The 17,342-nt window shown below is 30.6% G+C and overlaps 1 protein-coding gene across 3 annotated transcripts in view; it reads right to left on the bottom strand.

Annotated features, from left to right (window-relative positions):
* The window catches only part of LOC129981546 (nose resistant to fluoxetine protein 6-like), a 41,189-nt gene that overhangs the window by 4,944 nt on the left and 18,903 nt on the right, over positions 1-17,342 (bottom strand). For all 3 annotated transcript variants that reach the window (XM_056092419.1, XM_056092420.1, XM_056092421.1), the window contains 7 exons: positions 15,950-16,126; positions 14,193-14,286; positions 12,383-12,475; positions 9,141-9,303; positions 7,376-7,455; positions 6,374-6,520; positions 3,518-3,647 (listed from right to left, as the gene is read on the bottom strand). In XM_056092419.1, coding sequence (XP_055948394.1) covers positions 3,518-3,647; positions 6,374-6,520; positions 7,376-7,455; positions 9,141-9,303; positions 12,383-12,475; positions 14,193-14,286; positions 15,950-16,126 — 884 coding nt within the window. The remainder of the gene's footprint in view (positions 1-3,517; positions 3,648-6,373; positions 6,521-7,375; positions 7,456-9,140; positions 9,304-12,382; positions 12,476-14,192; positions 14,287-15,949; positions 16,127-17,342) is intronic.

The following is a 17,342-nucleotide window of genomic DNA, read 5'->3' as shown; positions in this document are numbered from 1 at the left end:
TTTTTTTGTCATTTTTAACGATTTTTCTAATCTGATATTGTCATATATAATTGTATAATTCACATTTGGAATTTAAAAACCATATTTCAAAAAAAATCTCATTGTTTATTAATAAGTATCTGCATTTTTAATTAAAATTATGAAGTTTAATAAATAATTATTTAAAAAAAACTTTATTATTAATTAATTTATTTATTTTTAGGGAATATTTTTACTTTAATTTGACAATGTAAATGAAATATTTAAAAAACACTGCACTGAAATTGTTTAATAAGAACTAATTAACTAATTTAAAGTAGTTTAAATTTAATTAAAATACTTTTATTGAGTTTGAAATTGTTATAACAGTCAGCTTAGCATTTTGATACAATTAAAAAAATACAATGGGAACAATAATATAACAATTAAACTAAAATAAATATATTTAGACAGAGAAAATGCCTAAAATTCCATTAAAAATTAAAATATTTTATGACTGCAATTTAAATTTGATTTACAAAAATGACGTTTGGTAGGTGAAAATCGCAAAAATATATATAGTCGGAGAACTGTTGGAAACTGTAAAAAATTAATTAAAAAAATAACAAATAGTGTTTCAACTGCAATTTTTTTAAAGTGAAAGAACATTTTTAAAAGTTTTAATTCATGCTAGTAACATGCGGACTTGATGAGATCTGGGGGGGGAGGGGGTCATAAATTACTGAAAACAAAAAAGTAGTTTAGAACCCATAATATTAAAACTTGAAGAAAAATGAAAGCTTGAAACTGTAAGGAATTTTATAGTCTATAATTTGATATAAGCGTGAAATGTGAGAACTGGAGAGTTTTAACGACATTCAAGAAAAACTAAAATGGAAACCAAAAAACATCTGCAACATCAGTACCGATGTTCGCAGAGAGCGTTGTCAAATTCGAAAGACAAATTCAGAGCAAGGATAATAAGTATTAAGTAGCTGAAAAATTACCAGAAAACATAGGGTCGCAGGCAACGTTTATTCAGTGAAAATCGCAAAAACAGACGTCGAAAAGACAATGAGTTAGACGGAGAGAATGGCCCCATGTATGCGAAGATTAGGAACTAGGTAATGGAGAAGAAGCCTTCTCATATGTAAATTTTTCATGCGTTTGAGAAAAATAAAAGCAGCGAGCAAGTATTCATTAATTGAGCATTGTAGAATTGATGGTCGTTATACTTCATTCGCAAACAACGTCAGATTTCACGAATGTAACTAAAATGTGCTGGTGCATTAACAAGTTGTTGGTGTTCCCTGCAATAAATCTGGAGGAACGTGCTTGCAGAAAACAAGGTACTTTTTGCCGCTGAGACGTTCGGGCAGAATATACGGTCCAAATAAATGATTCTGCCCAGATGTTAATATCAAACATGTCTTGTACGTTCGACGAGATAGTGATGTGGGGATTTTCGAATGACCGAATATTCGCATTGTTCGTGTTGGTCATTCCCTGCTTTACGAGACACCTTCTCTCGTAAAGCAGGCTTCATCTGAGAATAAAACTCTAGCAGAAAAGTGTGCATCTTTCTGTGTGGCATCAAGCATCTAGCGTGCGAACTCCACCTGATTTGCAATTTTCATTGAAAAACGTTACCTGCGATCCTATGTTTTCTGGTAATTTTTCATATATTTAATGCCTATTATCCTTGTTTTGAATTTATCTTTCGAATTTGACAACGCTCCCTGCGAGCATCGGTTCTTGTTCCCATTTTAGTTTTTCTTGAATATCTTTAAAACTCCCCAGTTCTCACAGTACACACTTATATCAAATTAAAGAGTATAAAATTCCTTATATTTTCAAGCTTTCATTTTTCCTCAAATTTTAATATTTTTGGAAAAATAGGTTCTAAACTACTTTTTCGTTTTCAGTAATTTACGATCCCTCAGATCATCAAATCCGCATGTTACCAGCATGACAAAAAACTTTTTAGAATGTGCTTTCACTTTAAAAAAATTCGCAGTTGAAACACCATTTGTTATTTTTTTTATTAATTCTTTACAATTACCAACAGTTCGACTCTCTAAATTTTTGCGATTTTCACCATTAAACGTCGTTTGGGATCTCACGTTGTATGGCAATTCTTTATCCTCTTGATGCCTACTATCACCCCTCTGAATTTGTCGGTCGAATTCGGCAACACCTATTATATTAGTATTTAAAATAATAATAATAATAATAGAATTGGGTTCATAAGAAAAATTAAATGTAATCGCCTTCAGGAATTTGTCTTCTTTCTGAATAGTAACTTCCAATTTTGCAAGTCTTTAAATTTTATCCTATTTTTTTTTTTTTTTTTTTTACATGAAGCAACCATAAAACATATACTTTATCCTAGCTTATTAATACAAAAAAAATTATTTCAATGAATCCTAATTAAAATGTTCCCAATGCTTTCTTTTATAAATTCTTACACAAAGAGTCAAAAATCTTCAGCGTTTTGAATATCTTTAAAAAAATCATGTGATTGTCATATATTTTTTATGAAGTCATAAAAAGTAGAATTGAAATATTTGAAATGTTATCATAGTATAAATATTGCCTGGTATGCTGTTTTAATTTCGTATGAAAATTTTTATTCTGAAAATTTTTCATGATTAATCCAGAATTAGTTCGCATTTATCAACTTTTATTTTATACAAATAATATGCAATTGGAATATGTTGTTTCAAAATTTATCTTAAGATGTTAAAAAATGTTTAACAAAAATTTTTCTCCGAGTAACTTTTATTGTAGCTTTTATAGAATCCAACTATTCTTTTAAAATTTGTAGTTGTTAGAAAGTAAATATAAAACAATGGATCGATTTCTATGTTTTCTAAATTTCTCATAAAACGGAAAGTAGAAAGATCTATTTCTTATTCAGAAAATGCTCTTTAAATGTTTTAATAATTATTTAAATAAAGTCAAATAGTTTTGAAGTAAATGCCTTTCAGAATAAATTAAATTTTTTCGACTTGAATTTTCCTTGAGGCTATTCGTTTATTAATTGCAGGTGTATAAATCTTGAGTATAATTTTGTAGATGCACATGTAAAAAATGTACATAACTAATGGATGATTTCGGATGACATGGGTTACTTCGTCGGTGCCTATTTTTTTAATACAGCCAGTCACCCCATAACCACAGCCCTATAATCAGGGATTATTGTGACTGGCTGTTATGCTCATCAACTGTCCAGCTTTCACATAAGAGGATAACGACCAACAAAAACTCAAAGAATCTTCAAACTGTTGGTAAATTCTCGTCAAGAAAATACACCATAGCTAGATCTCAATGTTGAATTTTAGATTTTTCTCGACTGCGTTAATTCAAAAGTTATAAAGTTCGAAAGTCTAGGCAAATAATTTATGTTTATCCTAAATTTCAGAACCGCATGTGGCTCAACATATTCTTACTAAAATTGTCCTAATAACTTTTGACTGAACAAAATTAAATTACTTTCGATTTTAGAAACAATAGGAAGGAATAAAAGGAATTCTTCCCTAAAAAAGAAATGACTTACTTTACTAATGTTCATGTCCTTTCCATTCATTCTTCTTTTATATGTATAATATCCTAACAATATTCCAACTAAATAAGAATTTATTCTTGTGTGAGGTAGTTGATAAAACTTATCAAAATATATAGAAGCTCTGGAAAGAAAAATAATATTTTATTCATCATAATCAATAGATATTAAGAAATAAAATTCATTATTTAATTGATATTATGGTGAATAGCATATAAGCCAGTTAACAACTACACTGCACGAGCAATTGCTTTTGCATAATGGTTATGTTATTGGACTGCAAACCACAAAGTACCAGGTTCTATCCTGACGCGCATCACATATCGCCAAATTGGTGACCTCGGACGATGAACCTTCAACCTTCGTACAGCAATTGTGGCTCCATATACCCACAAACCAAAGTCGTCAGATTCACTTGACGCAGCAACCCAAAGTCGTCACACTCACGTGACGCAGCATCAGCAACCACTCACCCACATACGCTCGCCATAAGGCTGGCGCTACTCAACTGGGTACAGGCCCATTAGACAACAGCCAAATACGTCACCCACTCAACGTCATATCATTCGACTCACTGGAGGGAGAGTCTGTGGTGAATAGCATATAAGTCAGTAAACAACTACACTGCATGAGCAATTGCTTTTGCATAATGGTTATGTTACTAGACTGCAAACCACAAGGTCCCAGGTACTATCCTCACGCGCATCACATATCGCTAAAATATTATTAGGTTTTTTTATGTGAAATGATGCACAATGTTGTACTGGCTTAATTTTAATTGATGCAAATAATATTAAATACATGTTTGTGATTGAAATATGACAGACTTAGCTGTTGGCATTGAAAACAAGATTTCAGAATTAAAATTCAAATTGGGAGAAACAGATAAAAGAGATGAATAATTTCCATAAGTCATACTTCTTTTTTTTCCCATTTAAACTTATTTATATGCCTATAAGTTTACCATAAAGCAGAAAGACAAACATTAGTTGAGAATATTCTTTTTCGAGACAAACATTAGTTGAGAATATTCTTTTTCCAAGACAAACATTAGTTGAGAATATTCTTTTTCAAGACAAACATTAGTTGAGAATATTCTTTTCCAAGACAAACATTAGTTGAGAATATTCTTTTTCAAGACAAACATTAGTTGAGAATATTCTTTTTCCAAGACAAACATTAGTTGAGAATATTCTTTTTCAAGACAAACATTAGTTGAGAATATTCTTTTTCAAGACAAACATTAGTTGAGAATATTCTTTTTCAAGACAAACATTAGTTGAGAATATTCTTTTTCATGTTGGAATACCGATAAAGAATTTGGCGATTTTAGAATAAAAGAGTAATTCCAAAAAATTCAAGAATTTTGACTATATCTCGATTAGGAATCAAATATCCTTCTAGAAGTTTCATTACCTTGTCATGGAGAACTGAAAATATAATTTGATTTTCTCTTTTCAGAACAAATCTCCGAAGAGTTCTCTTTAAGTGTTTTGTGCTGTCGTGATTGTTTAGAATGTGCTGTTGTGATGGTTTAGAAACAACTTGCAGTGTTCATTTGTGCTGTTGAATTTTACAAGATCTTTCTTTCGCTATGCCTATATTTTGCTAATTGTGTTTTCTTGCTTACTTGTAGTATAAAGCAACATTATTTTTAATCGAACTTGTTGGACATTCCACAGACCACTCACTGGACGAATTTTTATTAACACATACAAGTAGTATTTTTTAGTAGAGACTTTGAATTTATTTGAAAAAATTTAATTCCATATCCTAAAATATTTTAATTAATCCCTAATAATTAGAAAAACGAATGTGCATGTGTGTGTTTGTGTTAAGGTTCTGTTTCTATTTGATTTAGAATTGCCATATTCAATACTAACACGTCTTGAAGGGTAGAAAGATGCGCATTAAGGAAATTTTGCTTTAAAATTTTTAATTAAAAATTTATTAATTTTTATTTAAATTTTTAATTAAAAATATTTTTTATTAAAAATTTAAATAAAAATTAGTTTTTTTATTATTTTTTTAATTAAAAATTTATGGAAACTTCGGTGTTTCTCCACAATGACTTCTAAAAAAGATTATTACAAAAATGATTTATCATTTTTGCATTTAAAAAAAATGTCCTTTTTTTTATTTGAATTCGGTATACATGTAATGTCTTTCTGAATTGTGGTAATTTTCTTTAAAAATTTGTGTGATTTTTAGCAATACCTTTTCTTATTAAAAAGAAATTTAAAAGGTTTTAATTGTTTCATCAAATATTTCATCTCGTGAATCACTATAATTATTTTATCAAACGAAGAAAGACACTATTTAATACCTTCAAAGTTTATGCAAGAAATAAGAAAGTGGGATTATAAAAAAAATAAAAGAGAATGAAGATAAATAAACAGGGCAGTTGCACTTTTTAATAGTACCGTAATGCCATGGAGCATGATTTAGTGTTTTCATGTACATTAGGAATATATGTACGAATGGAAAACTGTCAAATAAAGTCGGCGACGAAGTTTATAAACAGTTTTATCCTGAAATGATCTGTTAATGAAATTCTGAGGTTTCAGTTTTGTATAAAAAAAATATTTGAAATTCAATGCAATCATTATTCTCAGCGAATCAGTTTCTCACCAAAGATAGCTAGTGAATTATAATTATCAAGGTCTAAAATACAGGAAATATTCAAATTAATAATAAAAAAATCTCTACATTTTAACATAGCAATAAAAATGCATTTTAAAAATTTGGTTCCTTTAAAATTATTTCAACATTTGAATAAAATCATTTATCTCTGTAATGATATTGAATTAAACACATTAGCTAAGATAAAAGATTCTGCTTATACTTTACCTGTAAAAGAAATGTCCCAATTCTTCAATATGAGAACTCATTCTTGTAATACCATCCACTAAATTGCAGTGCTTCGTTATGGCAATTCTTGCAAAGCATGACAAAACGATACATAAGCTGGTGAAACTGTACCCTAAATTTGGTCGTCTGAAAAAAAAAATAAACATAAAGGAAACATCAAGCACAAAATTTCGAAGCTTCATGTCCCTTTGAGTCCAAACAGCGTTTCTTTTTGAAAACCATAATTAAAAAAAGTTTTGAGCTAGGTTTTTAGACTTTACACCACATTTGATAGCGCCTACCGAATACATTCAAAGGAAGTCACGTTTAGTTATATTAATGCCCCTGTTTAAAGCAACACTAGGTACTATTTTGGTACGGACGTCGTAATTTTGAGCTGAGGTTAGATGGCGAGTATGGCACCCTCATCTACAGGCTTTCATTTGCATTTGGGATTTATTTTTGTAATCTAATATTTCTATTTATATTAAAAATTAATTATTTTTAAAAATAATTTATGGAAATTCTTTATAGTAGTTCTTAATATTTATATGTGTTTAATATTCTAAAATAATGCTGGCGTCCTGGCATAGGGGTTGCGCGTCTTCCCCGTGACCTGGGCGTCCTGGGTTCGAATCCCGGTTCGGGCATGGTTGTTCGTAACTGTGTTCTATATGTGAGGTGTGTGAATGTCCCCCACCTCCTGTAAAAAGGGGTTGTGAAAGCGAATGTGTGTGAGTTTCATCTTCATATGAGCTAGAAGTCAGACTTCTGCCATCGGGTGCTCAGGGGTCTTTACCCTCAGAAGCTACTACACCCCCTTTCGGTGGTAACGTGGACATGACGTCATCATCATTCTAGAGTAATATTAAGATCAACTAAAACTTAGCATTATTATGCATTTGTGACAAGCGGCATTTTAAAAATTTGTATTAAAAACCTACTTGTCAAAGACTACTATTAATTTTAAGAATTTAGAATAGAATGAAATAATTAACTTACCTGAGTAATAAAATCAGAAATATAGGACTAACAATGTAAAACTGTATTTCAAGAGCAAGACTCCAACCCCATATGATACACTGAAAATAGATAAATCATGAAATCATATGAAAAAAAGAATATTTAGGAAGAAATTATTGCAGTCTTCCAGACAGCAGCTCCGTACCATGCAATAAAAAAAAGAAAAGTCGGGATTTAAAGAAAGAAAAAAAAAGCGTATTTAGGAAGAAATTGTTGCAGTATTCCAGTAAAAAAAATCCACTCAGACAAAAAACTTTTGGCAACAATATGACATAAAAAAATAAAATAGAATTACAATTTTTCAGTTTCCAGCGATTGCCTACGGCACTGACATTTCGTTATGCAACTTACTAAACTTACAGCTAAAGTAATGAGATATTGGAAAGTAGAGGACGTTTGGAGAGACCGTAGTGAACAGCTACCTAGGTTCCCTCCTCCTGCTGAGTTCTGTCTAGTCACTTTGTATGCTGTAGTTGTTCTTTACTACCGATTACTACTACTTGCGGGCTGCTGCTTGTTGTGAGTGCTGCTGTGTATATTGCTTGTGTACGTCTCGTCTGTATTTTGCCCTCTGTGTATTCGTGTCTATATGTTAATAGACGTCGACATTTGCTATTGAGACTTGCTGATAGTATTACAACATACACCACAACAAGCGAACCCGTAGACTTTGCGGACTTAGTGGAGGAAGTTCCGTAACAATATATACTAGCAACCCATGGCAATAAACGGTTCCCGTCCTTTATAAATAATATTATATTAATTACTATTAATTATATTAATTTTATCATGCTAACTAATTTTGATGAAAATCGTATTGTAACCACAAAAATAGGAATTAATTCAAACTATAATTACACAAAAAAAAGATTATTTAAACTGCTTAGGTGCTTGCAAAATGGCGAAATTAATCGGTGAATAAAATTGGGGATATCAGTTGAACTCTGGGGATTCTGACAAAATTTTATTTTCAAATATCTCTCGAAAATGAGAGGGACATAAGAGAAATAACCCTTGATGGCATATTTAGAAGCCATTCGCACTGATATAAAATAACAATTGGGGAAATCAGAAGAATAGTTGCAAGTGGTGAATTCAGTTACGATTTTATCACAGCCAACGTGTAGTGACATACTATATCTGAGATTTCTCTACAAAATAAAAGGTGATAGGGGATGAATACTATTGATAAAATATCCAGGCATCATGAAAATTGACGAAATCGGTTTTGAAGATTGGGATAGGGGGGGGGGGACTGTCGTGGTTTCCTTCCCTCAGGAAATTTAGAGTGAAATAGTGTTTTTGAGATTTCTGTCAAAAACAGTAGAGTGACGGAAGAATTGGTGAAATCGGAATAATGACAGGTCAAGAAACTTCGGTTTTCATAATAAACCAAAAATAATAATAAATTCTTCATGCTAAATTCAGAAAAAATGACGCGTTATACGAGAAAGTTTCGAGGAGACAGCTCTCACTCTTAAAATGCATGGACCACTTTTTGCTACTCTATATATAATAACTTTATCTTGCAATACATATTCCTGCTTTCTGTAATGCAAGTCACTACAAAATACCAAACCACAAAATTATATATAAAATCCTTTATGCAACATTCTGATTAAAAATATAAAATGTCATAACAAACGTGACGTAAAACATAGCATGGTATAACAAGTAATATAAAGTCAAAGTGGCATCTAAGAAAAGGAACAATATTTTGCTGTTTAACTTTTATATTTCTCACCTGTTTCGCATATGATTGAAAATTATTTATATAAAGCAAGTGCCACCACCAGTATTCTTTGCACGCTGAATGTAATTGAGAGCAGGAATTATAAGCACCTCCACATGAAGAGGATAGAAAAAGTGTGAAAATTCCTGACACTATCATATATACAGGTGTTAGTCTGTAAATGAAAATAAAATAATTAATAATGTTATGAATAAACTTCTCATATGACAAACATTTTGCCATATTTAAAAAGATTGATAGCTAATATTCGAATAATATAGTTTTATTTCAATTGCTTTGCCTAACAATGGGTCATGTTTAAAGAAATGAAGTGATTCTTGGAGAGGTTCGATAATGATGACGGACCTTTTTTGTATTTTAAAGAATTTATTGTTTCTCCGCTTTCGGGAGTTGGTTTGAGCTTTGCCTTTCGGCGTGCTGCTGCGTCGATGATGTTACAAAGACTGACGGTTTTTTACATATACCGCTAGAGGGCGTTACAAGTGAGAGGCGGGGCAACATGCTTACGTAACAATTCTAATTCACTAAAAATTGCTTTGTGTATTAAACTCTAAATGTCTCGAATCTTGTAATCTGTTGCTTAAGAGAAATTATGATAATGCGAAATTTGTTTTGTTTTGGAATTTTTGGAAAAGGAGATACAATTAAAATAATCTATTTTTACTGTTGTTTAGTTATTTGATATGAAAATGTTTCAAATTATTGAATTGAACGGTGTATTCTTTTTCTAGAATTAATAGCATGTTGAAAAATTTTAATACGCTGTCTTCTATAATTTTATTTATTTTTATTCCTTCTTTCTTGTCGATTTAATTTTGTGTTTCTTAAGATTTTTAGAATGTTCTAGATAACATAATTGCATTGAATCGGAATATTCCTGTAAAATTCTTTGCACCCAAACGGGAGTACAAAACAATTGCTCAATGATTTGTAAGTACGTTAGTTGCCAAAAATATTTTCAAGTGGTCGGAAACCGAGGGTCACTACAAATTGGTAAGAACAAGGATCTGAGAATGTGATTCTAAAAACAACACTATCAAGAAAATATTGCATTTTATCGCATCTATCTATGTTTAAAGTATTGGGATTATTTCCATGAATGCATCTCTGAAGACAACTATTTAAAGAATATTAATTCCTTTCTCTCATCTCTCCTTGTTGGTAATTATTATGGATACCTCCAGAAATATAACTCTGAAAACAATTCTTCCAAACAGATCCTACAGATTTGCTCATCTATCTCTATTGGCAGTTATTACGAAAGATGTGACAATGAAAACAGTTCTCTCAAGAAAGCCCTGTAAGTTATCCCTTTTCGTTTTGATAATAATTTGGATAAGCCAAAAAATCTGCTACAATGATAGACTAAACTTTCATGATGAAATTATTTTATGCACTATGTTGCTTTCTTTCCGTAGATTTCCAAATGAATAAATACTAATTAGACACAACAATTACATTGTCTTTTAAAAATGCAACCTAGTCCATTAAAAAATACTATCTGTAACATAAACATGCGGTTTATCTATCACAAGTATGCACAATGCACAACAAAATTCATTTCTCTTATCTATCCTTGTTGGTAATTATTATGGATACCTCCAGAAATATAACTCTGAAAACAATTCTTCCAAACAGATCCTACAGATTTGCTCATCTATCTCTATTGGCAGTTATTACGAAAGATGTTACAATGAAAAGAGTTCTCTCAAGAAAGCCCTGTAAGTTATCCCTTTTCGTTTTGATAATAATTTGGATAAGCCAAAAAATCTGCTACAATGATAGACTAAACTTTAATGATGAAATTATTTTATGCACTATGTTGCTTTCTTTCCGTAGATTTCCAAATGAATAAATACTAATTAGACACAACAATTACATTGTCTTTTAAAAATGCAACCTAGTCCATTAAAAAATACTATCTGTAACATAAACATGCGGTTTATCTATCACAAGTATGCACAATGCACAACAAAATTCATTTCTCTTATCTATCCTTGTTGGTAATTATTATGGATACCTCCAGAAATATAACTCTGAAAACAATTCTTCCAAACAGATCCTACAGATTTGCTCATCTATCTCTATTGGCAGTTATTACGAAAGATGTGACAATGAAAACAGTTCTCTCAAGAAAGCCCTGTAAGTTATCCCTTTTCGTTTTGATAATAATTTGGATAAGCCAAAAAATCTGCTACAATGATAGACTAAACTTTCATGATGAAATTATTTTATGCACTATGTTGCTTTCTTTCCGTAGATTTCCAAATGAATAAATACTAATTAGACACAACAATTACATTGTCTTTTAAAAATGCAACCTAGTCCATTAAAAAATACTATCTGTAACATAAACATGCGGTTTATCTATCACAAGTATGCACAATGCACAACAAAATTCATTTCTCTTATCTATCCTTGTTGGTAATTATTATGGATACCTCCAGAAATATAACTCTGAAAACAATTCTTCCAAACAGATCCTACAGATTTGCTCATCTATCTCTATTGGCAGTTATTACGAAAGATGTTACAATGAAAACAGTTCTCTCAAGAAAGCCCTGTAAGTTATCCCTTTTCGTTTTGATAATAATTTGGATAAGCCAAAAAATCTGCTACAATGATAGACTAAACTTTGATGATGAAATTATTTTATGCACTATGTTGCTTTCTTTCCGTAGATTTCCAAATGAATAAATACTAATTAGACACAACAATTACATTGTCTTTTAAAAATACAACCTAGTCCATTAAAAAATACTATCTGTAACATAAACATGCGGTTTATCTATCACAAGTATCTCTCTGTACTTCGGAGATCAGACACTGAGTTGTTTCATGCGCCTGTGTTATTGGTACTTAGTCTCGAAATCATTTTTTCTGTTTTTACTTGCAGAAGTAAAAGAATTACCAATAAAAGAACAACAATTTCTATAAGTTACCATAAGTACAATTTCCTATACAGTTAAAAAAATTATTAATTTGTTTTTTAAAGAAATTTATTTATTTTTTATAATTTCTACTATTTTAAGAAAATATTCTATTTAGTAAAAATAAAATATGAATACATTGATAAAGCAATTTTCTTTAAAAAGAATTAGCTTAACCTAATAGCTATTTCTCTAAAAAAAAGCCGTTTCTTTAAGAAAATGTATTAACTAATTATATCCGAGCCCATTTTTAGCTATTAGTAAAAAAGTATAGTATTAAATATATGAAGAAGCAGTGCATACCTTATGTATCTTTTAATGTAGAAATATGAAATAGAAATTTTGCCATTGTTTTTAGTATAATCTTTAGAAAACGAATATCCATTCAGAAAACCACTAGGAAATAAATAAAAATAACAAAGTTAGCAAAGAAAATTACAGAGTTCACGTATCATAAAATGCAATCAATGTTAACTTGCAAAAATGTAAGAAATATGTAATTATCATATGAAAATTTATTCGAAGGAGCAGCCCAATGATATGCTAGTGTAAAACATTAAATTTATTTTATTAATATTATAGTGCATTAAACATACTCATGTAAATGTTTTTGTTTTTTTGGCTTATTTAACAAATATATTAATTTCACTTATTCATATGCAAGTTAAAACGCCCCATAACCAATAATTTTTTTTTCAAACCTTGGATGAATAGCCAAAAAAAAAAAAAGAAGAAGAAGAAAGTTTATGAAACTAGAATGACTCAAATATTTTTGGAATTCAATTTATAACTAGCTTGTACCCGGCATGTTGCTGCCACAGAAAAAAAAAACTTTGAAAATAACGTTTGAAATAGCTATCTTGTTTAATCAGGAATGATGGAAAGTATGACATTTATTTTTTTCCCGACAATGAATACGTTCATTAAAATTGAATGATATATAAAGGAGAAATATAAATAACATTTATTCTTTTCTTACTTTATTATTCAAGTGCTTTCGAGTCGATAATATTTTTTGATTTCCCGTCTTTGGCAAAAACAATAAATTTCTTGGCTGCCTGGCTCGTGAGTATCCAACATACAACTGCGCATGTGAAAAACATGGATTTTCTAAAGTTCGATCCGCATATGAAGCGATTGACCTTACACCTTGTTAATGATCATCAAGAATTTATGTCGAATGGGGAGCTACAGTCGTTTGAAATCAAAGGGCAGGTTGGTGGGAATAATGGGAATGCGTGGAATGAGTACATCTTCTCCATTCGACTTTCCGTGAAGCATAGTTGCCTCAATTCTTGCCGCATGTTGGTGTTCTGATTCTGACGCGCGTGATCGGTTAGCGCATGAACATTGTCTTTTGATTCTGACCGCATGTTGATTTTGAGATTCTGAAGAACAGGAATTTGCAATTCATAAACGATCGGCTACCTTGCTCGCTTGTCGTTCCTCGTTTATTTGAGAAGCTCGAATTCGCTTATCGAAATGTAATAGCATGAAATTAGTTTTACTACCTTTTAAACTTTAAAAGATGATTTTTAACGATAAAAATTTATTATAAGTTTCGTATTTATCATAAAATAGTATAAGTATAAAATTTTTTATAAGTTTCGGCAATTTTTAAAAATAATTTTTCTATAATTTTCATTACTCTAACCAAATTCAAATCTTCTCATCAAATACCTTTATTTGCACAAAATGCTCAATAATATTGCTAAGATATCTTCACAATATTGTACGACATTCAGAATACCAATTAACATCGTGGAGATATGTAAAATATATTTTACTAATAGAGACTTCATGCCTTGATTTCCTTCCATCGTAGCAAATTTAGAAAGAAAGATTCTGTTCATAATTTGCTCTCTGTTTATCAAAATAACGATAGTAGATTTATATGTATCAGATGAAAATGTAATAAATATGTAAGCGATAAATTGAAGTAGAATATCGTCAGTATTCTCGGAGATTCAAATTATCGTCAAGTGTAGCTTTATTTACAATAATTAAATTGCTGGATTTTCTACTCTCAGCTTGATGATGAAGATATTTTAATTGCATTGCACTTACACTCTGTTTAACAATTTTCAAACAAATGAGAAAGGGTAAACTTTACCTAATTACAAAAAATCCATCCACAAGAAAAATAGAATTGAGAAAAAGCTGTGTGATCCACAGAGAGGTCCAAGGTTTCACAGTTTCCACCTTTTCTAGAAAAAGTAAAGTTTGTGAGATAAAAGTCCATGTAAGCTATATTCTTGATATACCTATATGTTTAGCTCAGTCGAAACATCTGCAATTACTCATACATTTAATTTCGCATGAAGAAATTCATAATAAAATCAGTTCACTGATACGATCAGGATTTTTCTTTCATCACATTCTTATATACAACTATTTGAACCCCCCGGGGGGCACCTCGAAATAAGGATGAGATGCTTCCGACATGGTGGTTGGATTTCGCCACCCTGGAGGGTACACAAATAGGTGGGGAATCTGACTCCTCCCATCGATGATGGAACCCCTTCTTTCGGGGAGGGTTGTACCTTGGCCGGTGATGGCCCTTAGGACTCAACCACAGTTCCCGCCAGTGTCGCTGTTGCGGCGGTCCGGTCATTCAGTTTTATGGTTTAAATCCGTGTGCCTTCGTGGCGGGTCGGAGAGTCAGATGGCTGACTATGTATCTATTTGTCCTTACTTTAAATATGTTATTGCTAATGTTAGTATCCTCTTATATTACTTCTAGTTTGATTATTGAGAAATCCATGTGTGATTCCATTTTGAAAGCGTAATCATACCAGATGTCCCAATCCTGATTGATTTTGAAAATTAATTTTAAAAAAAGACGAAATGAGATAGAAATGTATCGTGTGTGGCTTTACGCTTGAGAAATCGGGGAATATTATCCTACCAAATAGTAAATTTAATTAACATTGCTACCGATAGGTGGTACTGCAAAATAGGAAAAGTAAAAACTGATGTGAAAATGTTACAAGGGTCGTGGTAAAAAAATTGACCAATAATGTTTTTGATGTTACCCGCATTTGCAAATTTCCAGACATCCGTGGGAGCATGTCCGTAGGAATTGTCCCACATTCAATGAATCTCCACATGCCCTTTAGCAGACCACAATGTTAACCCCCTTTGCAGTAACAATGTGGTGCAGTTTAAGGCAAAATTTCCAGTCGTCCGTGGGAACATGTCCGTGGGAATTGTTTCACATTCAACGCAGTGCTCCTTGTCTGTGACAATATTCAATAAATTTGCAATTTGATGGGGGAAAATTCCCTGATTTCTCAAGCATAAGGTAGCAAACGGTACATTTTTCTCGCGTTTCGTCTTTTTTTAATTCAAAATCCCTCAATCATTTTTGGAACATCCGGCATTAGCAAGAATAATTCATAATATGAAGCGGATTATATCGGTATATGTCTGTAGCAAGAACTTCTTCAACTTGACGAAAAACTGATTGCTGATTACTTTTTTACTGATTATGCAATTTCAAAAATAACAACCTGAAATATTTGAGAAACCTTTGTTTTCATCTTAATTATATTTAATATCCAATCTTATTCTAATCCAAACTTCGCCATCCATACATTGGTATTAACAACCATTTATAAAAAATATTTGTTCTCATGCATCAAATATATAAAATTTTTAATAATTCAATCAATTATCCAATTTATTAATAACTAGTGATTGTTAGGATTATTGATTTCTGAAATTTGAGTAACTGCAGGGCTAAATTTCTTTGATAGTTAACAAGCTATTTGCTGTGAAAATTTTCTAAAGCCATATTCAGATAAAAAAAAAAATGCAGTGGCAAAATTCTGCACAGAATACAGACAGAATGAAATGAGACTAACTTACTTATAGTAAGAGGATAAAATAAGCCAGTGTGAGCTAAGATGATCCAGATGCAACTAAAGAATCGTATTCCATGTATGCAGTCAAACTGTTCTTTGCTAGAATTCATGTTAAATATCTTCTTCCCGTTCTCCACAACACAAAAACACGTGAGAAAAGATTTTATGTCATTCAACCAAGCTGAAAGAAAAAGACGAAAAAAATGTAGTGTTTAATATTCTATGCTAATAATAGAAGAGATTGTATGTGTATCTCTTTGTTTGTTAATGCTCTACGTCCCAAGTTATTTTCCTTTACTTTTACTCTTTTATTTAATTTTGTTTATTTCAATTTGATCTTTTTTTCAGTTTATGGAAAATAGTTAAATTCTCAAAAATAAAAAATAAAAATGTTTCGTTTTTTCAAATTTTGTCAATTTAGCTTCTTTATACTTTTCTAGATTTGCTCTCATGCACAAAGAGAAGTTGAAATTTTTCAAAAGATATTTTTGTAATAAAATGTTGTTTATAGACAGGCTTAAAATGCAACATACATGATGAAACATCATTTAACTCTTTCTAGGGCAGTGGGAAGTATGCTTCGCACCAAATTTATCAATCTTTGCATGAAATTTTGTAGGTTGGCATCAGTTCTGACAAATTTTTTTAGAAAGACAGAAACTTAGATGCTTCAGTTCTTTATCTCACACAAAATGACGTGTTTTGATTTGTTACTTAATTATTAATTAACCAAATTAATTAATTAATCAAATTAAATTTATTTAATAAGCTAAATGAATCCCTTTTCTTATTCTAATTTCAAGCCTAAAATATTTTAACATAATATGACTGGAAAAAAATGGCCCTTTAAAGGGTTAAAACAGCCTATAGGGTATACCGTTGCTCCTAGAATTACCAAATTTAATTAGTATTAATTACTTCTTGAAAGTAAGCTCTTAGCATGAAAAGATTTTTCAAAAGTCTTGTTGGACTTTTAATTAAAAAGTGTTAAAAATTGAAAAAAGATTTTCTCTACGACTTCAAAGTTTATAATGACACAATAAGTATACTTCCATCATTTTCACTAAAAAATCTAAGCTTTTAAGGCAAAAAAAAGTTTTATTTTTTCATATAATTTTTTTTTAATTTAATTTTTTTTATTTTTATTTTATTTTATAACAAAACTTTTCAATATTTTAATTATTAAATTTATACAAAAGTTTCAATTATATTAAAAACCTTTTTTGCATGCACGTTATCGATGTTATATAATTAAATGCAAATTTTAAAAATATTATAAATACGAACGAATCAAATAGATTGCTTTATCATTCGCATACTTTTCCCCCCTTTTTTATATTTCAGATTAGAATTTCAGTCTCTAAGTTTTTTGAGACTCCAGACATCTTAAGAATTTG

Source organism: Argiope bruennichi, chromosome 8 (assembly GCF_947563725.1).
Source record: "Argiope bruennichi chromosome 8, qqArgBrue1.1, whole genome shotgun sequence".
In the NCBI taxonomy this organism is placed as follows: Eukaryota; Metazoa; Arthropoda; class Arachnida; order Araneae; family Araneidae; genus Argiope; species Argiope bruennichi.
This window is presented reverse-complemented; position numbering and strand designations above follow the sequence as displayed.